The sequence below is a fragment of the Neodiprion fabricii genome, chromosome 6 (genome assembly GCF_021155785.1).
Source record: "Neodiprion fabricii isolate iyNeoFabr1 chromosome 6, iyNeoFabr1.1, whole genome shotgun sequence".
NCBI classification, from domain to species: domain Eukaryota; kingdom Metazoa; phylum Arthropoda; class Insecta; order Hymenoptera; family Diprionidae; genus Neodiprion; species Neodiprion fabricii.
Window position 1 is genome coordinate 7,989,114 of NC_060244.1, and position 26,746 is coordinate 8,015,859.

The 26,746-nt window shown below is 40.2% G+C and overlaps 2 protein-coding genes across 7 annotated transcripts in view; both read left to right on the top strand.

Moving 5' to 3' along the window:
* The window catches only part of LOC124185318, a 142,247-nt gene extending 123,366 nt beyond the window's left edge, over positions 1 to 18,881 (top strand). Inside the window, exons 17-33 of one of the 4 annotated variants that reach the window (XM_046575960.1) lie at positions 3,855 to 3,947; positions 4,977 to 5,222; positions 5,894 to 5,974; positions 6,265 to 6,414; positions 6,514 to 6,781; positions 6,950 to 7,438; positions 8,449 to 8,589; positions 8,808 to 8,998; positions 9,150 to 9,383; positions 9,549 to 10,076; positions 10,308 to 10,490; positions 10,573 to 10,675; positions 10,781 to 10,915; positions 12,378 to 12,489; positions 16,431 to 16,446; positions 18,199 to 18,260; positions 18,838 to 18,881. In XM_046575960.1, the coding sequence (XP_046431916.1) occupies positions 3,855 to 3,947; positions 4,977 to 5,222; positions 5,894 to 5,974; positions 6,265 to 6,414; positions 6,514 to 6,781; positions 6,950 to 7,438; positions 8,449 to 8,589; positions 8,808 to 8,998; positions 9,150 to 9,383; positions 9,549 to 10,076; positions 10,308 to 10,490; positions 10,573 to 10,675; positions 10,781 to 10,915; positions 12,378 to 12,489; positions 16,431 to 16,446; positions 18,199 to 18,246 (3,018 nt within the window). In that variant the 3' untranslated portion in view covers positions 18,247 to 18,260; positions 18,838 to 18,881. The other 3 variants (XR_006871366.1, XM_046575961.1, XM_046575963.1) reach the window with 3 other exon arrangements.
* A 164-nt stretch (positions 18,882 to 19,045) lies between these two features.
* On the top strand, positions 19,046 to 26,702 carry LOC124185323 (endochitinase). 3 transcript variants are annotated; one of them, XM_046575974.1, is made up of 10 exons: positions 19,046 to 19,195; positions 20,997 to 21,082; positions 21,283 to 21,627; positions 22,852 to 23,074; positions 23,851 to 23,974; positions 24,070 to 24,267; positions 24,351 to 24,432; positions 24,676 to 24,887; positions 24,975 to 25,265; positions 25,758 to 26,702. In XM_046575974.1, the coding sequence occupies exons 2-10, from the start codon at positions 21,007 to 21,009 to the stop codon at positions 25,881 to 25,883; spliced, it is 1,677 nt and encodes a 558-aa protein (XP_046431930.1). In that variant the 5' UTR covers positions 19,046 to 19,195; positions 20,997 to 21,006; the 3' UTR covers positions 25,884 to 26,702. The 3 variants fall into 3 exon arrangements, with proteins under 3 accessions (XP_046431930.1, XP_046431933.1, XP_046431932.1); XM_046575977.1 differs by lacking the exon at positions 19,046 to 19,195 and adding an exon at positions 20,211 to 20,508; XM_046575976.1 differs by lacking the exon at positions 19,046 to 19,195 and adding an exon at positions 20,648 to 20,911.
* Positions 26,703 to 26,746: the final 44 nt, after the last annotated feature.

The following is a 26,746-nucleotide window of genomic DNA, read 5'->3' on the forward strand; positions in this document are numbered from 1 at the left end:
ACTGTTTTTCTTTCTGTTACTTTTTTTTCGTATAAATTTCAGGCGTATTCTCCTTACAATTTTCTATATTCTTTTCTTGTTCATGTATTAATTAACGAATGCAACGTCTTAATCGTCGGAGCGATGGCACTTCACGCGAAATAAATAAGTGGAGGAAGGAAAAACAGGCGCCAAAATTTGAATGACAATGTTGAAGAAAGTAGCGAAAAATGGAAAATGAAACTGTAATTAGAAATTCCCTTTCTCTCTATACTTGACTGTCTATCCGTATCTCTCTTTCTCTCCCTACACGCGAAACGGTGCAAATTAATTTTTTGTCAAACGAATTACGGGCATGAAATTGAACGAGATTGAAAAATACGATTATTTACGAATCGGTCTAGCCATGATGAATTTTTCACCGAATGAACAACGTTCAGGGGATCGTTTGCACTTTGGTTGTAACGTGGAGAATTTGAAAAAATTTCTACTTCGTCTGTACAAGGTCTTGGGCATTTTTATGGCTGCTTATGGACGCAAGCAAGCAGCAAGACCGTCTCTTTCCGATCGGCGTGACTCTCTCATAGTCTTTCAATCCATAATGTCAGTCTTTCGCGTTATCGCGACAAAATCGCGTGATTAAAAAACTTGATGAAATCCAGGGCGTTGATTGTTTCGACGGGGGAATGTAGATTGGAGCCGCGAGGCCATCAGGAACTTGAGACGAGACTTAAGACAGTGGCTGCAGAGAGAAGACTGACGTTTAAACCAATGAATCGATAAACGGATTCGCGCGGTCGGAGGATGAAGGAGGCGGAAGGTGAAATTTCAATTTCAGTTTCGAATTTCGAACAGCGTCGATTAATCGTCGACGAGTTCGTCGCTCAATGTATACATAGACATATATACTTATACACGTAGGTATATATACATATATATATATATGATGGGCGATGGTACGTTTGCAGTTCACATTTAATTAACGTTGTAAAAAGTTGTAACTCGTTGAAAATTCCTCGGTATTTATACACTCTAGCTATGTGTAAGTATGCGTATACGCATGCGTGTGCCTTTGTTCCGACCGAAACTTCTCACGGATTATGAAAATGTGCAAAGGGACAATGTTTAACGGAGGTTGGGAAAAATTTATCTTTCACGGTTGGCAAGTTTGTCCCTATTGTACGTTATATCTATATAGCATGATATACTCAAACATCCGTTAGCTTACTTACGAGTGTAGAAATTTTGCGTATTGTTGCGTTATACTTGCATTAATAGTAATTATTTTATCAACCGTGAAACCCAGAATATTCGCGATTTAGTTGAGACGAGTATAATAACTTCGGGGCTGAATTAACCAAACAGAATACGAATTAAACGCGATATTCGCACATGTATAACATGTAACATTTTTCTAGATTGTATCTCTACGCGGTTTTTATTAAAAAAAATTAATTTGCCCAGAGATCTGGAATTAAACAATTAGTTCGTGCCTGCAACACAGCGCAGTTTCACACTTTTCGCAATACCCACGTGTGTCATATGTAGCAACGGATATGCTACAGAGGAAACAGTTCGAACGAATGTGAGAGATAAAATAGAAAAGAGAGAAAAAAGGTTGGAACAAATGGTATTTCGCAAACTTTTCAGGAAGCGTCGAATTAACCCAACGCTGACGAATCACCCAAATTATTCTCGATCGCGTTTTTTCTCTTCGTTTCTTTTTCTTTTCTTTTTTCTCTTACTTTTTGCGCGTACCGCGGGCAGCGGTGTTCACGAGGCTAGGCACGATCTCCAATTTTATTTATTTTTATTTTATTTTTTTTATTCTGTTATTCTATTCTCCCGTCGTCGAAATCCTTTTTCTCCCTCGCTTCGCAGTCGTCGTCCTGTTTCCTTGTCGAATGTATGTGTTCCATCCTGTTTCCCGCTGATCCAACAGATTCGGTCATGGGCTGTTTTTTTTTCTTTCTCTCTCTCTCTCTCCCTCTCTTTCTCTCGCTTTTCTCCGACGAACGGATCTTACACAACGTCGCGTCATTAAACCTCATTCCGCGTTCGTCTGGCGTCCGAAGGAATCAACCTAACGCGACTTCGTGCAATCACTTCGATAAGTAGACTGCGAAAAGGCGTTCAACTCGATACGGCCGAAGGTTGATCGTCGAATTGTAAAAGCGCAACGTCGCCCCGTTTCCCGCTTTCTTCCGCCGATTTAATACCGCAACAACGTACCGGACAATAAGAAACAGGTTGAACATCGAAGAAAAAAGCATAAAGGAGAAGAAAATTGTAACTCTGAAAAAATAATAAACCATGTCAACGAAAGTGGAAGCGAGTCAAACTTTGTTACGGGAGTGACTACCGTGCAACGGCTTCGCATTGATTATCAAAGCCACAAATGGACGGATACCTATTTTATTTTCTCTTTTTTCCTTAATTTTTTTTTTTCTTTTTTCTCATTTTACCTTTTTACGACCACGCCAGGCAAAATTGAAGGTGTCGGTTGACTATCAGTCGTCGAGAGAGAGGCAAGGCGACGCGGAACGTCCGGGACGGCACACTGCCACTAACGTAAGCCACTTAGGCATGCCGGCAAAGATCGCCTTTGCCTTTCTATAATAGAACTGGCCGGACGCTTGTTCGGTACTAAATAATACCTCAGTTCGCGTCCGCTCGATTCAGGCGAACATTCGAAAATCTGTTAGACGTCGCGTGGTTTTAAGAAGCTTTCCGAAATCGGCTAAAAATCGCTAGCTCGACTGTGGGAATATATAATTACATTCGATTCTGCGAACGGTAAACAAAAGTGACTTAATTTAGTTAATCGTCTTCACCTGTAAAATATCAATATGGTTGCTCGTTTTAAATCGGTGTTTCTAATCCCTTAACATCTCGTGACAGGTGATCCACGTGATGACGTTTTGTACTTTAAATGTTCTTAGACCAGAGGTGAAATACAGAAGGTCTAGTTTCTGAAAGGTAAAATGTAGGAACTATCCGATATTATAATACGTTATAGATTATACGGCTGTTTTTCTGGAGCTATTTTTTTTTTTTTGGAGCGTTGCATGAATTACTCTACAACCAGCCATTCTGATTATTCAACGGATATCAGAGACACAGTTTTTTTTTCTTAAATACATAGATAGAGAGATCAGAGAGAGTATAGAAGGAAGGAATCTTCGAGGATGCAGCGGTCTGTATCAGACGATGCGATTTCTAGGCAATCTCTCTGACCCATTGGTACCACGACAGTTCTTCATCTCCGTGATACTTACCTGGTATATAAGAGAGAAATCGCGTGGAGTTCCATAATCGAGATATTGAATTCCTTTACTGCTACGGTGAAAATGTTGTATCTAAATGCTGAGGTGAGTCTGGTGTCACGTTTGTGACCCAGGTTTACCGAAGGCCCAGGGGCCCAATTCTAAAGTCACTCGATAGTCATAGTATCCAATGAATTGTAACAAACGACTTGTATCCGTGCTCTTAAACGAATTAGTCGCAACTAGAATCTCGCGTGCGAGTCTCTGCAGTCGAATCATTTAAGAATTGGGCCCCACAATCCAGTTTTCTGCACCTGCCTTATTCGCTCTAGATTTATATTTAATTACGCCACTTTGTGACATGGACTGCATTACGTAGGCACAGGTATGCGATTTCACCTTTTTCAGCGCCTTTGGGTAATCGGACTCGCTTCAAATCTGTACACTGTATTTATACCGTCTTTGGGTTTCTCTTCTTGGTGTATAAACTTGATCTTCTGTCCTTTGTGACCTCTACTCAGATACACAGACTTGGTGAACGGGGCTGGAGACTTCTTCTTTCGATCACTTTTTAACCCAGTAATATTTACAGTGTACTTTTGTTTTCAGGCCAGACTAGCTGAACTTGATACACCCAGACGTCTCGAGAATTTGCAAAAGCTCGAGGAACTCAAGAAGCATCTAATGGATTTGGAAAAACAGGTGAGCCCCTCTCACAGCCGTATTGAGTTTTAAACCCGTTTTCCAACATCGGTGCTATGTTAACGCGTGTTAAGAAATGTCTAAAAGAAAGATGGAAAAAAGGCTAATTGGATACGTGTCGCTTGTGGATTCCCTGCGTAATTGTTACAAGCACGATGACTGTCGTGCGGAAATTTGTGTTAAAAAAAAAAAAATACAAACTTGTAGGCACCGACAATCCACCGTCGAATAAGTATTAGTGCAATTAAACATGCTCTCGACAAAGTTTAACAATTGCAATCCGCCGCTCGAGTGAATTTGCACAAAGCAGGATAGCTGGGATGGTAAATTTTCAAGACGCAGCGAATGGCGGGAGGGTGAATCGTGGACCGTGAACCGTGAACTGTGAACTGCGACTAACTCGGAGCTGACAAGGCAACGAATTAAAAGTTTGCAATCCACGGGGTGGACGGGTGGTTCGGTTCAATTTGTCCGCCTTTATGCAAATGTTGTTTATGAGGAGTTTTCCTCTTTCAACATCCCTGCACCGACCAGGAACTTCCTCCCTGAAAGACGACGTCTGTTCGGTTCACCGCCTGGTCGCGGTTACTAGACGGTGAAATGAATTATCTACCTCGCCAAACCGGGCACGTAATGACGCGACACCTCGCCATGCGTAAACGTTTTCTAAACTCCAGCCATGCTGCAACGGCAACCTGGGAACTCCCGCATTTCGATCTTTCTTCAAAGGCCAACAGAATCCTCCAACGCCCGGAAGGCATTGAACAATTTTCTTCCTAGTTTGGATATCATTTTTTGCGGTTAAAAGACCGTTTTGTGGTATCCTGTCGACTCTTCGTCAACTGCGATATTTTAACCAGACAACTAGTTAGAGAAATTTTCTCTTCTCATAGTTTATAAGATAAAGTCTTCTTTTTGCTAGTGAATCATCGAATGAAACACGAAGGATCTACTCGAACCAAGTGAATTTTTCAAAAACTTGTTCCACCTTAATGTCTACCTAATCTTGTTTCGAAACATTTGTTCTAGTACGAGAAAGGCAAGCCGATGGTTAACCTTGTTGACAATATGGTGAAGCTTGGCTCGTTATACAACCGCGGTACGACGACTAACGGTACCGGTGGAGTGTCGAGTTCCCGTCACGACCTCGTCCAGGAGAAGACTAGGGAAGTACGAGATCGTCTGGAGTTTAATCAGCGTGTCCAAGAGCAGAGACTCCTGGCCGAGGAGCGTCGGGACTGGGACAGGCTGAGTCCCGATCACGGACAGCTCCAGGTGCGGAGAAAAAGTTGATTGTACCGTGTGTGGACGGAAATATTCAATGCTGTTCAGCCTTCCGTCCTTTCGTATTCAACATATCCGTGAATATGATTGCGAGAGTAACAATGGGGGGAGCAAAAAATGGCGGACGGGAACGATTACGAGGTTTTATTTTGGGAACAGCGAAACGATTGTTCCGCGACCTCACGCGCCGAGTGAATTTTCATTCGTACCAGCTTTTTTAACCCCACCACGGAAACGCCGCGGCGTCTACCGGTTGTTACTTAACCCGCAAATGTGCGGGGACTGCAGATGCTGTAACTGAATATCTCCGGCTAGGTCACGCCGCGCCTTCGTTACACGCAGATACTACGCCAACTCTCTGATGTACACATTTAATGCCCCCTCTAATGTGGGACTTGGATTAAATTCCATGGCAAACAACCGGCGGTTTTCAAGAGCTGCGCAGTTGTTTTCGTCCGCCGTTAAGTACGTTTTGTACGTCCGCGTGTTTGCGGGGAATAGCTGTTTTTCTCGAGTAATTACTTTTCCAAGTTTATTACAACTGTTCGCGTAAAGTTCTTGTTAGGTACGTGTGCAAACTTGTACTTTGACGAATATTTCTAGGTAACATAAGCGGTCGTCATTAGCGAGTCTTCAATTTATCAGATGCCTTTTTTCCCCAGGCAAAGGTTCAGCAGCTTTACAAGCTGGATCGGTTACTCCAGGAGGAATCCGGGACGCTTCACAGTCTCCAACAGGACAAGGTGAGACAATATGCGCGGAGCATAATTATCACGAGCAGTAGGTCAGAGCTTTTGGACCTGCAAAAATAGTCGAATAGTTTTTAGAAAAAGGGTGAAATGCGGAAGCTTTTCAAAACTCGGGCCAAACTTGAGAGGAAAAAGAGAGTGGAAAAAGGAACAAAGAAAAGGGAGGTTGGGGGGTTGGAGTAGTAGCGAGATAACTCGTCGCCGGTTGAACGTGCCGGTGAGCATCGTTCCTCCGCGATTCTTGAATGGGAAAAATTAAAACCTTTTCTTCTCTTCGACCGTAGGAAATATTGGAAAAGGCTCTGGGCGGATTGAGGAACAAACTTCAGGGGAGCAGGAGCAATCCGGCCGAAGTGGAGCGCTACCGGAAACAGCAGCTACTTCTCGAGCGGGAATTGAGCAGAGTCAGATTGCTGCTTGCCCACAACTCGAAGGTATATACCGGACGCTGTGTCGTTGCTTCGAGAACTTTTGAACTATTTGCAAATATACGTTATCCTCTTCTTATTACTCTCTCTTCTCTTACTCTCCAGAAACTCGAGGAGACCGTGGCTGAAAACGCTCGCCTCGAACAGGAACTCGTCGTCCTGAGACAAAAGCTTCAGGCGTCCCGACGGTACGCCGGAAACGTGACCAGGGATCCCTCGGGAACAACTGCCGCCCTTGAGGCTGAGCTTAGACGAGTTCAACAGCTGGTCGGCGACCTGCAGCGACAACGTCAGGAACTTAGCATTCAGGTCCGTCAGTTGACGGAAAAGTCGCACAGCCTTGTGCAGCAGATACGACCGCAGCATGTGACTTGTGAGTGAGATCTCGGTTCGACAACGTGTCGCTCAGAGGGATTTGGCTATTTCTTGATACTTTGACTTTTCTATTCCCTGAACTCTGTTTTACACTCTTCTCGCCGTCCCAGAGGTGAAAGTAAACAATTACAAACCCGAAATGAATCAATCCGACTTTTCACTTCAGCTCCGCAGGTTCATCACCATCGGTCGAAGAAACGCAGCCACAGTTCTTGGCTCGAGACCGACCTCGACTCGGGGATGACGCTGGACCATGGATTGGACTCGCCGACGAGCTCCGTTCCTTCCGGCTCGCCAGGCATCCGGCAAAACGGAAGTCCCCATCAGCATCAGCACAGCGCTTCCTCTCCCCAGTACAAGGACCCCCCGCCGGTACCTTACAAAGAGCACAATATCGGCGTGGGTTCGACGCAGCACAATGCTCAGACGTACTACAACCATTCGTCTCATAACCAGCAGCCCCAGCATTACCATCGAGTTTCTGCCCACTCGCCCCAAAGCCAAATATCCGCATTGTCGCCCCAGCTTCGCGAACAGATCCATCAGCATCAGCTGAAACAGCAACAACTCCGGGACCAGATGCAGGGCAAGGGAAGTCCTGTGCAGAACAATGTCCCAGGACCGCTTTACGTCAATACTGATTCCAGGAGACAAGGTAGTATGCTTGAACTAATTCGACTTCCGGTATTGTGTTTACGGTCCCACTGTACCGTGGAGCTTTTTCTCTGAGAATCGCGGATTGTTCTGAAATTATTTTTTGGTCTACTTTACGGACCGCCTCACGTGGATTGAAGTTTCTTTTTTACCGCGAGAACAACGAATCTTTGACCTTTGATACGGTTTCCGGTTTTAGTCGGGTCAAAAGTCGTCCGAATATGAGAGAAACAATAGAGACCGCCGGGTGAATGAATGTAATGAAGCAAACGAGAGAAAAGAGAAGAAAATAGAGAGGCTAAAACACTGGGTAGGAAAAAGAAAGCTGAAGAAAAGGGCGCAAGAAAAACGCTAGGCAGAGCAGTGGGAACGAGTCCCTTTGTTGGACGGACGAATGAGCGAACGAATGAAAGAAAGGATCCTTGCAACCCTGGCTCACCCCCTCCTGCAGGGTCTCGTCTCACTGCGGACAAATACTTTTTAATTTCTGAAAAGATCCGAACGCTGTCTCGTTCCTCTGAAGGACGCCAGCCTAGCCCTTCACTTCCGGCTTTATAATAAGCTCGCCTTTCAATTTATTATATATACGTACTAGACCAATCTTTTAGCCTCTGCTGTATGGAGTAGACGTTTTTCTCCCAGTATCCAGTATTTGCCGAGTTTCGTATAAAAATTCTCTTCTCACTTTTCCGCCGACAGTGATTTAACGAGATTGAAGTTCAATTTTCAACTTTACAATGCCTACGAAGGTTTCGTTAAATTTTTGGAATGTAAGATATGTTTTTTTTTTTTATTTTTTTGTTACGGCAATTACTCAATTTCGAACCATCGTAAACTTGCGTGATAACAATTTTTCCGGAAACAGAAATTGTCTCATTATCACGTTGCGAAATTCAATGTATAATTGGGCAACGCGATCCGTAAGCGATTTTGCCACTTTTGGCGTCGTATTGCTGATCAGGTGTAACACGTGATCGTGGAACTAAATTCTTTTTGGTCTCTCTTTTTCAGACTCAACGAAATACCTTGAGTCTAATTCCGACAACCCTCCAGCTCCACCTCCAGAATACGTGCCGCCACCACCACCTCCGCCATCCGAAGAAGCGCTTCTTAATGGAAATTATGGGCAAAACGATGAAAGCAAATTCAGTGGTAAATGGAAGAAAAATGACTAATCAAACTTGAATTTAATTTAAATCTATCTATAGCGAAGCATTTCATAAAAAAAAAGAGAAGAATAATGCCTAGTTATCGTATCGTCATACGAATGGAATTGAATACCTTGTAAATAACGCTCGCCAAATTCGGGAAAAATGTTTTGTTTCCTTTATTTCTTGCGATTTTCCGTACAAAAAGTACTTTTTTTACAGGCCTAATGCATGGACGTGAAAAACAGGAGATAAAAACTGTGCGAATAGTGAAACGGGAATCCGAACGACGGCAAAGGGATCGAGGCGACCGGACGGGAAATATTGGGATTCCGTTGACGAACGGATTGCAAGTACCAGGAAGCGCGAAGAGGCTGAACGAGGATGACTTCGGAGGCTCGCAACAGTTTGAGGTAGGAAAAAGACACTCTCTTGTTCGCCCCTGCAAAACAAGCATATATACATGTATATATGTATACATATATAAAAGTTGAGGGCGCACGCTTTGTAACAGTTTTAATCCATATTGCAAACATGGTGCGAATCTCTATGTATCCCCCTCAGAAATCTCAGCTGGACAGGGTGATGGAGGAGTCAGCGGCAATGATTCACGCCCAGAGCAGCGTTCAGCTTTCGGAAATGGACGACGTGCAATTCCAGCGCAGCATGTCCCTCCCACGGGGATTTGGCGGGCAGCGACCACAGCCAGGAATTCATCAGGGTCCGGTGCCGGCGCCACCGCGAAGTGACAGTATGAACGCCCTCAGGAACATGATGGTCCGCCGCCACAGAGTACGGGTAAAGAGGAAACATCCCTGAAGCATCTATAAAAATTTCCCTTACATTTGATCGTGTTGAACTTTCGTTCTTCATTTCTGTTTTTTTAATTCCTGTAATAATTTTCGCTTCGTTAAAGTTTTATTTCTTCATTTTGTTTCTCATTTTTCACAACCCTGTATTTAGTTTGAGAACCAAGACGGAAGCTCGGACAGCACATTATCGCCTCACACAGAGAGTCCAAATTCTGGCTCCCAAATGGCGACGATGAGTTCGCCGAATTACTCGATCAGCCCTCCGTACAGTCCGAGTCATCAGAACTATTCGCCTATTCAATACTCTCGAGGCGGAAGTGGCGCGAGCGGGATTTCCGGCCAGGGGTTGCCGGTGCCCTCCCAATATTATCCTCAACCCGCCGTTCCTCCAGGGACGAGCTTCGCGATATCCTCGAATCCTGGCAGTCCGGTCGCCACTTCGCCTCCAACCGCCCACGAGAGGCTTTTCGGATCGGCAGCAAGCATCAACAGTCTTCGTGATTCACCCCAGCTCTCTCCCGTATTCAAAAGCGAAGCCGCGAGGCAGATCATCAAGGAAATGGCCGAGAAGAGGTCCGAGGGACCAAGGAGAAGGCCCGTGCCCAAAGAAAAGAGGCGACACTACACGGTGTCCAGCAGCAAACCGATTCTCGATCTCGAGGACACCTTTTCCAAGATGGTACACGACCCTCGAAGTATCTTTTTGTTCATGTCCTTTTGTTTTTTGCTTTTTATGTTTTTACAACAATTGGTTCGTCGTATTTCTGTTTCGTTTTTAACGGACATCGCTACCCCGTAGAATATTTTTGGATATATACCATCGACACTGAGACTTGAGCGTGAATGCATTGCTTGCCTGTTGTTCGTTGTTGTTGTCGTCATCTTTTCTTCTGTTTTTCCATTTATAAAGGGAATGGGTCGCGCGAGAGACGATCTTGACATGGAACGAGCTTTGAGGCCGCGTATCAATGCTCCTGACGTGGTCAGGTCGACCCTCAGCCACAAAGAGCTGAAATACAACGAGAGCACGATTGACAACCTGCTTGGTACACCAAACAAAATTCTGATCCCTGAACGCTACATTCCGGAACAGGTAGGAATTAATCTTTCACGAATTTTAAACCGATACTTCTGTAAGGAAATAGATTTTCGAATTTTTATGTAATTTACTGTAGACTCCGGAGCTAAGTGCAGAGGAGCAGGAACACCGTCTTAAAAAGGCTGAATCAATTAGAAAGATGCTATCTGAGACGACGGTGACAGCGCCCGAAAATCCTGGTGAGTGTGTTCAGCTGCATATTATAGCTGCTGTTAGCAGCTAGCCGACTGAGATTTGTAGGAGATTGGCGAAAATTGAAACGCAACGTTTTTGTTCATTTTTAGAGGAAGAAGTTGATCAGCAAAAGTCAAATACCTTGAAGAAAAAAGTTGCTGAAGAAAAACGACAAAGAGAACATATATTACAGCTTAATCAAATTCTAGCTAAGCAAGTTATGGAGAAGAGTAAGATGGTTGCTGGTGAGTTTTTTTTTTTTTTTTACATAAGAGAAGATAGGCTTATTGTTTAAATTTTGTCGATACTCATTTAGCGTTTGGCTTGATGCATGGCCCCGATTATTATTACTGTTGCCACAGCCGTGTAGCTACGTATATCCGGTGAGCATGGTGACGTAATTGTTTTTCCTAATTGTTCCTTGTTTTTTCTTTGTTTGTAATTTCTGTCTCCGAGTAACTTTCAAAAGTATTTTCGAACATAGGTTGCTTTGTATAATCATTTATTTATCCTTTTTTTTTTTTACCCGATCCGTATATTATTTCGTTAATTAATAAATATCTACAGTGGAGCAGAGATCGACAAGCTGGACACATGATTTTCGGCGGATTATAATTTCGGTTGATCCTATTTTACGTGTTTATAAACCTTAGAAAATCAATTCAGATAAAATTATATTCCTATTTCTCCCGATTTTTCAACTTTTACTGTCCTGATCAAATTATTATTACGTGTCTTTTTTCGTAATCAAATATACCTTGGTGGGATTTTTTCAATGGTTCAAATTCCTTTGCAGAACCGTATAAATGTTTCACAAATCCGTCAATATTTATTTCCTTTTTTTCGTAAACCTCTCTATTCTTTCATTAGAATGTCGTGGAATTAAAATTCACTGCACGGTTGACATTGAAAAAAATTCTACCAAGATTATTATGTTTTAACTGTAGGCGTATCTTACGTTAAATGGATCTACACGAACTCTGATTTATATTTCACGAGCTGTAACACGTTATGCAATATATTATCGATGCGTGAATCACACGTGTAGATCCATGGATGGAAAAATTGGCGTGGCATGACATCAACGTTGACGTAAAATGCGTCGTTTCGAGCCGAAAAGTTTTTTTTTTTGTTTTCGAGTGGTTTATACATAGAGTTGCTGGATCGTGTTTGTGCTGTGTGTAGGTAACCAGGCGCACTGACATCACATGCTTCCATCTCCATGTAGGACTACTACACACGCCACATTATATGTTTTCAGGTTTGTTTGTTTTATTTTTTGTATTTTCTTTCTAATACCTTATTCGTTATTTGCATACTTACATACATCGATACATTCCTACATTATTATTTCTATTATTGCTTTGCAGAAAACACATTCTTGTTTGTTCACACATAATCAATGAATCGGGGAGTAATAAAATAATCATGCGAAACAATAAACAACTTCCAAGAAAAAAACAAAAAAAAATATACTCCAACACTCAATCCTGTAACTCGTTATCTCTTCTTAATTCAGTTTCGACAGCGGGAAACACATTTTAATATCGAGATTAAAACGAACGAGTCTTCATTAATACCCATGTGCATTTATACCTTTCCATTTGTACCAAGATTGGACCCTACACAGTTTCATTATTAACCAATTGTCCATGTTTTTTTGTACCTTCATTTTCTAATCTATACCTCGAAAACCTATTCTGGCAGTGAAAGCACTGGCAACGCTTCCGTTGGCGCCATCAGAGCCGAGCTTCGAAGAAGATGACCTCTCGCCAGTGACCCCGTTACCCCTTTACCAGCAAAGGGAGAATTTTTACTCGTAAGCACAAAATAAGGTATAGATATTGCACGCTGCATAATCAAACGTATTTTAAGTTGGTACAGTCGAAAAGGTACAACATAAACCCGTACGAAACCGAAGGAAAATTACTGCCAATTATATATATATTTATATATATATATATTATATGGGAAGAATAACTTGACTAAAAACATCGCATAAACTAAAGTTCGACGAATAAACCGATATATAGTACATCACTTGTGTAGTACACGTCAATAATTAACTAAATTACGGCTATATGTATAATTGAAAGAAAAAAGACTTGCTACAAGAGAGGAAACGACGTGTATCATAAAATCATGTAATAAAAATCTATATATGTACAGTAGGTATACATAACTACCTATCTAGGTAACATGTTAAGAATTGAGGACAGAATTTACATTTGCAATGATACGTGCGAATAAAAGATATATAATAAGTGTATAGAAAAAATTGTTGTTGAATTCAAATATCAAAGGACTGAAATTTTATCATCGCGCTAATAATAATTTAATGTAGACACACGATATGAGTAATATATGTGGATGAAAATAACGTAGAATTATCAATGGTAATAGTATACGAAATTAAATTCCGACTGCATACAAAATCGGCCAGTATTGAATCATTGCACAAATTTTGGTACATCGTAACGAATACCGTCTTCGTTTTTTAATTGCTTTTACTATTCTTAACCTTTTTCTTCTAAACTTCTGGATCTAATTACGATTTTGCGTTTAGATGAGGTAAAAATTTTAGCAATGAAGGTGAGAAATCACCGCGCCAGTTTTTTTGAGTTGCCTGTAAATCTTGAAATTCGATTTTTCGATAATGAAATAACGAATAAATGTACTCGCGATCACAGCGCGACTTGAAACTTCCTTTATTACATTACACATTTGTACATAATATAGTATTCACAAAACTATTCATAGAATCATGTACGTTAATTATTGTACTATAATATTATTATTATTAAACTAACTATCGAGATGATGGAATACTTCAAAAGCGTAACAATTCACGTAAATGAAACGGAGTCTTCTCTTTTTAGTAATAAAAATACTAGGAATGTACGACAAAGCATTTTTGAAAATAATACTACCGTTACTATGAACCACGTAATAATCGCTATAATATTTAAATGCATGGAAAAATCAAAAAACCAAACACGGAAATCCTTGAATCGAAGAAAAATCTATAGTTATGAAAGAAAATGAGGCAATAAATAATATCGGAATTAAATTACTAACAAGTGCCAAGTTTAATAACCAATGAATATGTGCGTGTAGATCACAAGTATTATTTGAACTTGAAATTCCATTCGGAACGAAACTGACCAATTGTAATAACCGTATTAACATTGAAGAAAAGTAGCTGGATCATCGAACGAAACCGTGACAGGTATAATAATAAATATCGTGTAACGCGTGGCGTGTAAAACATGAAATTTTTCATCTTTATTTCCGTAACGGTATTCTTTTAGTTATTATGAGCAATAAATAAAGAAAAAATAGTCTACGTTATGCTTGACGCTTGTGTGTACGATTATATTAACACCGCATATAAATATAATAATTCATACTTATATATTTACAGTCTTGTAGTAAATGTTTAAATAACTAAATAATCAATTAGAACGAATTCTGAAATTATTATCTACTCGTTTGCTTTCCTATTCGTCTATTGGCCGCATACAACGTCAATGACTTCGGTACAGCTTTAAATCTCATAGCAGCGTACGTCGTTTAATGAATACAAATATAATATAATTATATTATAACTATATTATATTAGCAGCGTATTTTCAATCTCGTATTATTTTCGAGATTTTTTAATGTAGCCTGTAAGCATATCGAAACCAGTTGATACGCCTAAAGTGTCGGTGCATGCACTGTATATAATAAATATACTATCGGTAAAGCGCGCTGTGATCATAACGGTTTTATTTACATCACATTTACAATTTTTTTAGAATTTTGTTTTTTATCAGTTTGTTTTTAAACTGAGTAATATTTTAGAAATTAAGAATCAAAATACAACATATTTGATAACGGACTAATCTGGTATTGTCAATTGACACAATAATAGCAACTTATTGCAATTTTTTCATACCCTTATAAATGTTATGTATCATTCCGTTACACTATAGAGGGAGTTAATTGCGGTACACTATCACCTTCGCTAAAGAAATACATTCGATTTAATTTAACGATATTAAATTGTTCGTTCGCGCGATTTACTCAAATTATAATTGTAAAATTATCACAATAACCGCGACTTGCATCAGCTGTTTAAAATTAGGTGGTAGACAATCAATTTCACTCGTCTAGTGAAATAACGAATATTACATTCAAAAAGGATTGATTTTATTATCATATTTCCGTTTAATTTTCGTACTTGTACGTTGTTATTTCTTCGAATGCGTATTACTTTCAACTATCAATTAGACAATAATAATAAGTGTATATCGATGTTAGGATTATATAAATATATACATATTAGATAAAAAGTAACAAATTAACGCGAAAGATAGAGAAAAGAGAAAATTAATTTATAAAAATTATAAGGGCACGTATACACAAAATCGACTTTTATCGCAGATTATAATTTGTAGGTGAAAAATATTGTAGTTATATACGTGCGTGTATATGAATATAGATATATGAAAATGATTAAATATTGTATCATAAAGTTATATTATATGTATGTAACGACGTGTATCGGTTCCGTAAAATAGACATACAATAATGCAGAGTATTATAATAGATATGAATATCGTGTAAATACAATGATCGTATAATATAGAGTAGGTGAATTAACGGTATATAAAAAGATCAATATCAATGATATCATACGTACATACATATGTATACATAAATATGTAAATGTATACAGATTGCGTGAAATTTCAACCCACGTCTTTTACTGTTTTTATTACCTCTCATTCCGAACTACGCATACAGTAAAATGTACCAAGTAAATTGCAACAGTGTTTGTCAATTCAGAGACTTCAAAATATAGTAAGAAATTGCCGCTTCACACAAAAAATTGAGAGACAGGCAAAGTTGTGAATATTATAAAATACAAATCAATAATGTTTTTTATTTCCGAAACTCGTCATTTCTTTTTCCTTTTATTTGTGAAAACGCGATTTCGCTACTTTGTAGATGGCATGCCTGACCTTTCGCGTACATATGTATACTACGGTATATCCGTAGGTATGCAAAATATCAGTAGGTATTTACAGATGTATAGTTATGGATACGATCAATCCTATTACGGATTATAACGGCAACGCGTCGACAGATACTGACACAAAAATATATTATACATGAATCATATACATATACATGTATATTAAACAACAAAGAAATATTCGTTAATTATAGTCCGCGTGGTTGAAATTCTCAAAACTCGAATGTTCATAAATCATTATTATTATTATTGTTATTATTATTGTTATTATTAATATTATTATTATTATTATTGTGAGAAACAAAAAATTGATCCCCGTTATACGCTCAATTGTATTGTTTTTACGTTACACTGAAATCTGTTGATTATTGCATAGCTGTATTATAATATACATATACATATATATTATACACGACTATAATATTTTTCAGTATTGGTCAGAGTGTGTATACATACTTTATACCTTCACGGCTGTTTCATTTCTTCAAATTTCATTTTCTTCTAAAATGATGTGAAAGAAATACCTATATGCCAAAAGAAACACGCCAAATAAGCTTGTGGCAGAAATAATTAAAATCGAGATGGTGCATGACAACGGTTGAAAATAAATTTCCCGTTATACATACTCTCCATATACTGTTTAACGAGAAATAAACAAACTGGTTTTTAACATTATCGTCACCTCATTCTGACACGTTTCAATTCTGACGCTGTTATCTGTTTGTATATTCCTTCAGCTCCAACCATGCGACGGTATGTAAATACTTCGAGAGGAGTTGATCCATTTTTCAAACATCCCATAGCCACGAACCGATCATGTTCGAGACTAGATCTCAACATCTTTGGGGACAGTCGTTGGAGAGCCACACGGTTATTGGTGTGTCTGGATTGGCAGGTAATCGAACACAATCTAACACCGTGATACAAATCCGTTTTTTACAATTGTTTATCGTCTCTTTCATGGCCAAAATGATAAAAATCCAGCAGTTCAGGCTTATGCATTCAGGTTGCACTTCCTTGTTACATTTTTTTTCATCCTTCGCCGAATTGCAACTTTTCTGGTTCTGCAACCTCGGTAATTCTCGGGGTCAATGACACTCGGCCTGATGCCGTAGGACTTGCCCTCCGAGATTAAACCGAGTGCAAATAAAAGTTGCTTCTGCCTCGTATGCATAACATGTCGGAGTATATTTTGAAACGAAGAAAAAAATTCTGCGATTCCTATGATAACGAATTTTTAGACTCTCCGAGTTATATTTATTCATATGAGTATCTGATCGCAAATTATACGTTAATCTCTCTGTAATTGTTCAGAAAAAGACCCTTTATCATACTAACTGAGAAAATTATAACTATTTTTCCACATTCATAGGAAGAGTAATACAGGCTTCTGTTCTGACAATGAATCCCAATCAGTTTCCAACTAGGATAATGCGCAAGGTCTTTTCCACGGCGATTTTATTCTTTCCTGGAATAAAAACTCGAGTTTCGTATAAACAATCATTACAAAGTGACTCAATCCATACTTTCCACATTTCATAGAGTGAGTTCACGGTGATCCTATTAAACCATGTCCATTATAAATCTGACGTGGTACCAAACGATTTTATTGACTGTAAAGTAAATGATGCGTAAAGAAAAATTCGGTTGAAACGGGCAGGTAAACCTCGTATTCTTGTTTGCGGAATTTTGCGGCGAAGAATATAATTTACTTACCTTGTACACCCGCATTCTGTACGCGGGTACAACCGATTGCAAGAAAGATGATGATACGGAATACTTCTGTAGAAGGGAATGCGAATTCTTGTAAGTTGTGCACGAAGCCACGAGCGAGAACAAAGGAATTAAATTATTGTCGGATTACGCGGACTACTCATAAAATGTACTACATACCGGAAATCGTAAAGTCGAGGGAAATGGTCGGGAACCTTTTGATCGCATGCTAGTTGTAAGATCACGCAGAATAAAAGAAAATTTGTGTAAAAATTGCACCGTCTAGATTCCTTCTGGATTTCTGAACAGCGATACCCAAAAGTCGCGTGTCATTGTTCTTCTCCGGAGCGCAGGTAAGTTTCTGCATTGCATTCCAAGTTGACTCACTGTCGTCGACGGAATAACAAGTTATCTGACAAAAACAGGAACAGCATGGTCTTAAAGCTTTGCATATGAGTGCAGTGGTCAGTGACTTGATCAACTGCACAAGTTTTGCCGTACCTGCACAACCCGCGATTTTCTTCAATCTTTCCTTGAACATCGACGAGCTTCTCGGTGTTCTGTATGCGCGCGATGCTCTGTCCTCTGTACTATTTCATCGAGCCTTGGTTTCAAAATCATAATTTAAATACTTCATACACACATTACTCATTACTGACTTCGTGATGTTTGCACAATAGACACCGCACGTTTCGTACGACAGAGTAAAGAGTACATATTGGCTTGTCTTGACATACCTATATCCCAATTTTCTCGAAAAATACAGCAAAGTGTAAACTCTTTTTTATTCAGAGTCCAAGAAGCGGGAGAATTGGGAACAGCGATCGAAATCAAGACTGAAAATCTAAAACAAAGTCAGAATTTAACAAATAACAACATATATCTGTATGTATCAGTTCGTCGCAGAAATGTCTCGAGGCGGTAGGTGACCCGTTTTTGGTCTAACGATGAATTTAATTAAGTATTGATAACGAATCAACAACAACCGTATAGTCATCGATTTTAGTTCGTATTCCGAAATTCTATTTCCCCAATTTGAGTCAAGGATTAGTATAATATATTATACATATATATATATATATAATATATATATAAAAAAGAAATTTCAATTTCCGAATGAAAAATACAGCGAAGCCAGTACTATTTCAGACAAGCGTTACAGTCACGTGACATTTAAACGCGACATGCATCCGATCTTGTTACATGGCGTGTATGTAAATTTTCGTCCAGGGCGTATAACATTAAACTCGTCGAAACGCCGAAGTTCGCCGTCGACTTATTATTTTATTTTACTTTTTTCATCATCTTTATTAACGGTTATGCTGACAAACTGCAGTTACCTCCGTAAAATTATCGCAAGCGTCCTCTACAGTCTTAGAATCGTCGGTTGACCAGTTTTCGTAATGAATTTACGCTCCTCCCCGGATATAGGTAACTTGTAATTGAACGCTGCGAGGGGTAAGGAGAGATGAGGGTAAAAACGAAATGAGACCACCGGTGCAACAATTTCCGAGATAGAGAAGCTGTTCGATGAGACCTCTGTGTCACGTATCGGATCACGGACGACGACGGTCTCTTCCTTGGTGCACATACGTGATGGGGGGGGGGGGGTGGGGGGAGGAGAGGGCACGCATGCTTCTCGATGGACTTGTTGCTGGTTCTCGGGTCGTCGAACCAACCGACCAATCGGCAAGACTCTGTGAGCCTGAATCCTAATGAGGGCCCCCGGTATATATTCGCTCACCCTCGCATCGCCTGGAGATTTTTCAAACCACGCTCGGCGGGCAAGGTGAGTGAAAAAGATTCGTTTTTACTCGTTCTATCTGTGTCAGGTCAACCCCCCGACGTCATCTTCTTGTCCTACTTCGGTCTTCGATGTAGTTCAATGAATCTCTCCTCGAGCTTTTTCAACTTTCGCGGCTTGATCGTGTGGCGAAATCTCATGCGGTACACGCGTCTTACGATCGGTTTGAAAAAAAACAAACTGCTATTTGTGTGAAAAAAAATTAAATAAACAAACAAATGTCCGGTTTGAAATTTCGAGACGCAACCGCAAACTCGATGTTTATATGTTAATATAGAAGAGCTGAATGTTAGGCATTTTAAACGTATAATGAAGATATGTATGCATATAATTGTTTTGGAACAGGTTTTAAATATAGGTAAAAGTTCGCATATGTTAATTAATTAACCGCTATAACATTAGCTATACCTTGGGCCTGGAAATTTTAACACCTAGTTAAGTAGAGTTTTGTTAACTTATACGACGGCTTTGTCGCGCGCATATTAATTTCATGACGATTTTCTGTGACGAAATATTGTATGGGACTCGAGGGTCGAGCGACAGAATTATGGAAAGAACGCGAAGCTTGGATAAAACAATTGATTTGTACCGATTTCATATTGTCACAAGAGCGAGATATTTTTCACGACGCTTTTCTGTTTCTCCATAATTTTTTCATCCAATATACTTAATTATTAATTCATCGCTGCTATGCCAAGAACGATAGAGGAATTTTTAATACATTCTGATCGTGGCTACCGGAACAGAAAACCGAAGGTTGTTACTGCGGTGTAACTTGCATTTTAATTCGATAAACAAACGATCCTTTGTTGCGACGAGCTCAGCTTGTAAGAAAGCAATCGGAGGCTCGAACTCAACAAAGTTACAAATACGTCATACCGTGAATAATCCAATTTGCGGTAATCACGCAGAGACGGTAATTAAAAAATTGAAACAAAACTTGACGCAATGTCACAGATTGTTTTTCTATCCGTTTGTGTCATCCAAATTAATTGCTGAAAATATTTCACGGAGTCGATTAGCCAAAATCAAATTACCTGTAAACATCAGGCACAATATCGCGCGTATTGTTGCGAACGAATAGTATTGTGACATTAGAAGTGTAACGGGAAAGAGTCGAGTGACACTTGATGATCTGTACGACCGTTATTAGCCGTCTAGATCTTGTTGACGGAAACGGAGAGCGGCCAGAGAGCTACCGTTCGCGAATTGCGGTTTACCAACCAACACGTTACGGTACTTGGCGTTAATCCTCTGCATCATTGCACAATCAAAAAGCAAGGAATTATCAATTACGGGTAATTTATTTTGAAATCTAAAGACCGAAAATCATCGTTACACACTCAACACTCGACAAGTCTAACGCAATGTCTGTATAGTGTACCCGTAATAAAAGACCGCGCCCAGCAGTGCAAGGTATCGCCTCGGTGAATAACTGTTAGAATTTTCTCCAACTGAAAATTTCTCGAATAACTTCCATCTCTTCATAGCAGAATGTCAACCTGTGTCTGGAAATTTACGATTCGAAAACTAGTTTCAAGGAGCGACTATGTGTAAAACACGCTTGTATAGATACTACTGACAATAACCCACTACAAATGTGGAAAGAACTCACAAGTCGATTCGTTGTAGGCAATTGATCATTTCGACTGATGAAAAATTTTTGATATTGAGGTTTATTGGGACAGTTTTATAATTACGGTATGTACAATAATTTACGGAGCATACGTTTAGTGATAAACCGCCAACATTTGGGATCAGTGTGTGATACGAGTAAACGTTTCAGATAACCCAAGATGACGTGGATGGAGCAGAAACTGACGATATTCTTTGTCGTATTTTCAGCAGCATTCTGCAATTATGCGATTGCTGGTAAGTAATATTTAAATCGTGATTAAATTCAAGGACCACGTAAAAAGTGGTTCAATATATTTTTGACAAACTCCTCTTCTGTCTCGGCGGAATCGGGCTGGTATTTCAAATCTTGGAATGTGATACAAAGGTAGAATTATTGCCGGGACTGGTTAGAGGGGTTTAAAAACTTTTTCTCATTATTTGACCGCAAATTTCAGGAGGTAACGAAGGAGAACCTGGAAGAGTCGTGTGTTACTTCAGTAACTGGGCGATATATCGTCCAGGAATAGGAAGGTACACGATAGATGATGTGCCAGCGGACTTGTGCACCCATTTGATTTACTCTTTCGTCGGTGTGAGCAACGTGACCTGGGAAGTGCTGGTGATCGATCCAGACCTGGACATTGAGCAGGATGGCTTCAAGAACTTTACGAACCTGAAGAACAAGTTTCCGGGATTGAAAACTGAGCTCGCTGTCGGCGGGTGGGCCGAAGGTGGACGAAAATACAGCAACATGGCTGCCATACCTGAACGGAGAAGATCATTCATCAGCAGTGTTGTAGGTGAGAGAAAAATCCAGTCGAAGGCTTTCCACCTAAGGGCACAATAACTAATTTACATACGTTAAACCTCTTTTATATTCTCTCGTTTCTCATTCTCTCCGCGTCTTGACCAATTATTCATTACATCTACCATCTTAAGAAATTCCTCTTACCACGTCACTCCTATACATTCACACTTTCTCGCTGCATCAAATTTTTGCTACACCTTAAAAATGGAAAAGGAGAAATAGCTACCAATGAATCTGATGGGTGACCAAAGTGTCAGCGTGTCGTCGTTTAAATCTCTGTGCACACACGGCGAATTCATAAGCGCGTTGAGGAAATGTCGTAAATTAATTCTGATTCTTTGTTATTATAACGGCTCAAGAGGCGCTTGTAAATTTACACCTAAAGCACGTTCAATACGTCGGAATTAGTCGAGTTCGTCATTCGGTAAGCACAATAGATTTACAACTAGGATTGTCTAAATTTTGTAGGATGTGATACGTCTATCCTAGTAATACGTTAATTACGGTTATATTTTGATAACCCAGACCTTGATTCAAGAAAAATTTCAGCGCTTGTTTTTTTGACTCCTGATTACTTATAACTCAAGTAACAGAGTCACATCTACACGTGCACGAAGTATTTCACTCGTAATTATAGCATGATTCTGCACAACATTTGCGCTAATTCTCGTGTCAGACAATAAGACGATGTTTTGCGTTTACACGTGGACGAGTTTTCGATTATTCTGGGTAAAACTGTAGTGAAAATTGATCGAAATAATGTAAACTGACATTATTCTCGAATAAGTTAACCTAGCAGTGCCCCTGAGAATATCTACGATAGATACACAATACCCAGTACATAATTGATTCGACCTACATCCAGAATCACAGTGTTTGCAAGAATCATTTTATCTCTGCAAGAGACAAAGTTCCCTTGTACTCGTGTTTGCATCAGCAAAAGGTGTTGACTTTTTAAAATTTTATTAAACATTTTTCTCAGAATCTCTTTTTGTATAAATTAAATGACGGACAAAGGTCCCAACCTCTGCATAGTGATAAACATTTGTGCATCTTGTACGTATGCGTGATACGAACACGTTGAATGTTAGTATGAATAGTCGTAAATAGAAACATTTATGGATAACGTGTGCGATGTTTGTCCGTGGGTATTAAATTCCGTGTTATATCACGCGCGGCATTTCCAACTCTCTTGATATTCTTCTCCTTTTTCCAGAATTTATGAACAGATATGGCTTCGACGGATTCGACCTTGACTGGGAATATCCCGGGGCCGCCGACCGCGGTGGTAAATTCTCCGACAAAAATACGTTCTTCTATTTTGTCGAGGAGCTGCGACGGGCCTTCGACAGGGAGGGAAAGGGCTGGGAAATCACCATGGCAGTACCACTTGCTAAATTTCGCCTTCAGGAAGGTTATCACGTTCCCGAGTTATGCCAGTGAGTCAAATACCTCGCGTTTTAAAACTGGAGAGACGAGACGAGAATGAAGTGGGATTAAAAAAAATCCTTGCATCTGGTTTCTCTCAAGTATAATTGCATTTTTGTCTGAAGCATGCCCAACCGATGTATGAATAACGTTCAAAACAAATACCCCAAACCTTGGCAAATACTCGATATCACCACGGAACAATAAAACTTACGCGGAAAACCATTCAAACAATTCTAACCCTAGTCACTTACACCTATGGAAACTTCCACATTACTTAAACGGGGTCACCCAGACCCCGGTCAACTTTGGAAAGTCATTACTGAACACATCATTACGTTATGCACAGTTACGACTTGTACAATATTCTGAGACAAAATTTAACGATCCAGATGTAGACTTCAATCTTAGATTTAGAAAAAAACAGTGGAGGATGTGGGAGCAATACTTGAAGCAAAGAAAGTAAAACAATATGCGATACACACGCGGGGTCTTTGAGATCCAAAAGTTTTTTGAATCATTCGTCATTTTACTTGCACAAACAACCCTGACTCAAGGAGGCTGACTTTAAAATTGTACGTGAAAGTCGGCTCTGGAGTCAACTGGACCCCAGATCAGTGGCTAGGGTTAATTTTACTCTGCTTGCAGTCCTTCGATCAAGTGTAAGACAAATTGTTCCACACCGTAAATATACTATTGAGTATCGGTATTTCTTTCTCTTCGCGTTTCTTATCTCCAGCCTAATAACCAATTGTAACATTAACAACGATAATTGACTATTCCACAGACTCGTAGATGCGATTCATGTAATGGCGTACGATCTAAGAGGAAATTGGGCTGGATTCGCTGACACCCACAGCCCGCTCTATAAACGTCCCCACGATCAGTGGGCCTACGAAAAACTGAACGTGGTAAGTGAATCATTCGATTAGTGTCTCTAACGCTCTCGACGACTGAGCTTTGAAGTATAAGCTCTAGAGACGTTTCCGATAAAAATTTCTTCCAGAACGACGGCATGAGGCTGTGGGAGGACATGGGTTGTCCAGCGGACAAGCTGGTGGTCGGAGTGCCGTTTTACGGACGCAGCTTCACCCTGAGCAACAGTAACAACAACTACAATTTGGGAACGTACATCAACAAGGAGGCCGGTGGAGGAGCTATGGGCAATTACACGAGGGCGAAAGGGTTCCTCGCCTATTACGAGGTGCGTAGAATAGATGCGCTATTCGTGGTCGACTTTGACATGTGCTTCTGGTCTATGAATCATTGAAATTCAAATTATTGCAGATTTGCCCGCATGTACAAGATCCGAATTCCGGATGGACAACCGAGTGGGACGCAGCGGGAATGGTTCCCTTCGCGTACAAAGGTAAGGACCACCGAGGCTTAGATGTTCAGGACATTGACGTTGAATCGGGATTTCAAGGTTCGAGGCTTGGAACGTTTCAGTCCTTGAGACGGCCCTTGCGACCAATTTTCAATTTGCATACAATGGTGCGAACGGGCAGTTATCCATGACATCTGCGCCACACCCTTTGGCACATCTTGAATTTTACCCAACGTACTCGGTAGATCGATAACCACTCCTTCCCATTCCCATTTTCTGCCGCAGGCACCCAGTGGGTCGGATATGAGAACGAGAAGAGTATCCAGATTAAAATGGACTTTATAAAGGAGCGTGGCTACGCCGGTGCAATGACTTGGGCAATAGACATGGACGATTTTCATGGTATTTGCGGGGACGAAAACGCGCTAGCTCATATTCTCCACGACAATATGAAGGACTACATCGTTCCTGCGCCTAAGCGAGAAACGACGCCAAGGGTTTGTGTCCAATTGCAGTTAATTACACGGTGCATGTGATACATTTATGGAATACTTGATAAGTTTCGTTCACTTATCAACTCTTAGCCCGAATGGGACCGGCCACCAAGCACTCCGGCTTCTCCCGAAGACAACAACCGTCCATCCAGGCCCAGCACAACGTTCGCGGTCACGTCCACCACCCGAAGGCCGACTCCAGCGTACAAACCACCCAGTACAACCAGCACGACGAGACAAACCGAGGAAACTACTCGGCCAACGCGACCCTCGTTGACGCCGACGTCCCCGAAACCTGTCATTATAAACGAGATAGACGATACTTCGAACGAGATCACATGCGGTAACGAGGACTTCATGGCATCCAAGGACTGCACACTGGTACGAAAATTCAAATTGGAGATTCGTTGAGACTTATTTTCGCCAGACGTTGCTCTCTCTTTCTCTTTCTCTCTCTGCATAACTTCCTGTGGGAGGGCGGAGTTCGCGTTGTACGGTATAAGTGCACGGAAAAAAGTGTAATGTAGATTATACATCTGTTTGGTGAATGTATGGATAGCACTTTTCCAGAGACAAATCTCCATCAATTGTGGTAGATCTACCTAAGAATATTGCAACTCATATTAGCGGATTTGTAAATCTTGCCATAATTTATGATGATTTTACTCCAAAAAAGTGCAGTATGTACATATATTCAACACAGGATATGTAAAGTGTACAATATTTTTCTGTCCGTGTGCGAATGATGGTGGGAATGTAGTACAACAAGCAGGAATTAGTCAGCGCTCAGAAAATTATAGAGATACGGAAGTTATTTGGAGCAGCACAATTGGCGCAGGCGTGACAGTAAGTACCGCAATTTTTCTGTTTCAGTATTATCGATGCGTGTATGGAAAACCTCTGAAATTCCAGTGTCGTGAGGGGACCGTCTACCATGCAGAAAGGTCAATTTGTGACTGGCCGAAGAACGCGGATCGCCCAGAATGCCGGAACATATGAATTTTGCAATTTCTGTTGTAACTGATTTCTTGGATTTAGATATTTTTTAACAATGTTCTGCACGTTCACCTTTATCCAGCTGTATTATATTTTTATCGTATGTGTATAGCTATACGCAAAAAAGTCTCAACACGTGTGCAACGAGATTAAGCACGCGGGCGATTGAACGTTCGGTCTAATTCCCAATGTCGTTTTCACTGCGAATAGTTTATCAACCGCCTCGCTGGCTCTGGTTTGTTTGCATATGCGTATTGGAGAACAATATCGTTGTTTCAGACACAAAAGAATAACTCATTCGAGTTCATTCAACGCCGGAGTGGGGTTGAAATATTAATTGAACTTGAAATAGAAATATTTACAACGCGAACTTGCGAACGTCATGCGGTCTGTTATCAGGTTTTTATACACAATCGTATTATAATATTTAGAGCATAATTGCGATGAGATTTTTTTTATACATGCACGTGCACCGAAATTTTCTCTGAGAAATAATTATAGTCTTTCATCGTTAAGTACCATTTCTCATTTTTCTTATCGTTTGATAATTACACCTATATATTATGATTGGATTGAACGATGTTGAACAATAACGAATATTGTGATATGTAACTTATAAATATAAATATTATGCGTGTATCGTTTATAAAAACTCATTCTAGATCAAGCTTTCCTCGATGATGGTATCAAACTCAACTGTCAAACGTATCACGGACTTTGCACATGCTCCCGTATTTTCATTTCATCGCAAAGCAAAGTATGGACTGTGAAACGGACAACTGGCCTTTTAATAAACCCTGTGTGGGATTATAGCTAATAATGCTATAGTGTAATTACTATGAATTTTAGCATTGTTATTGCTATTA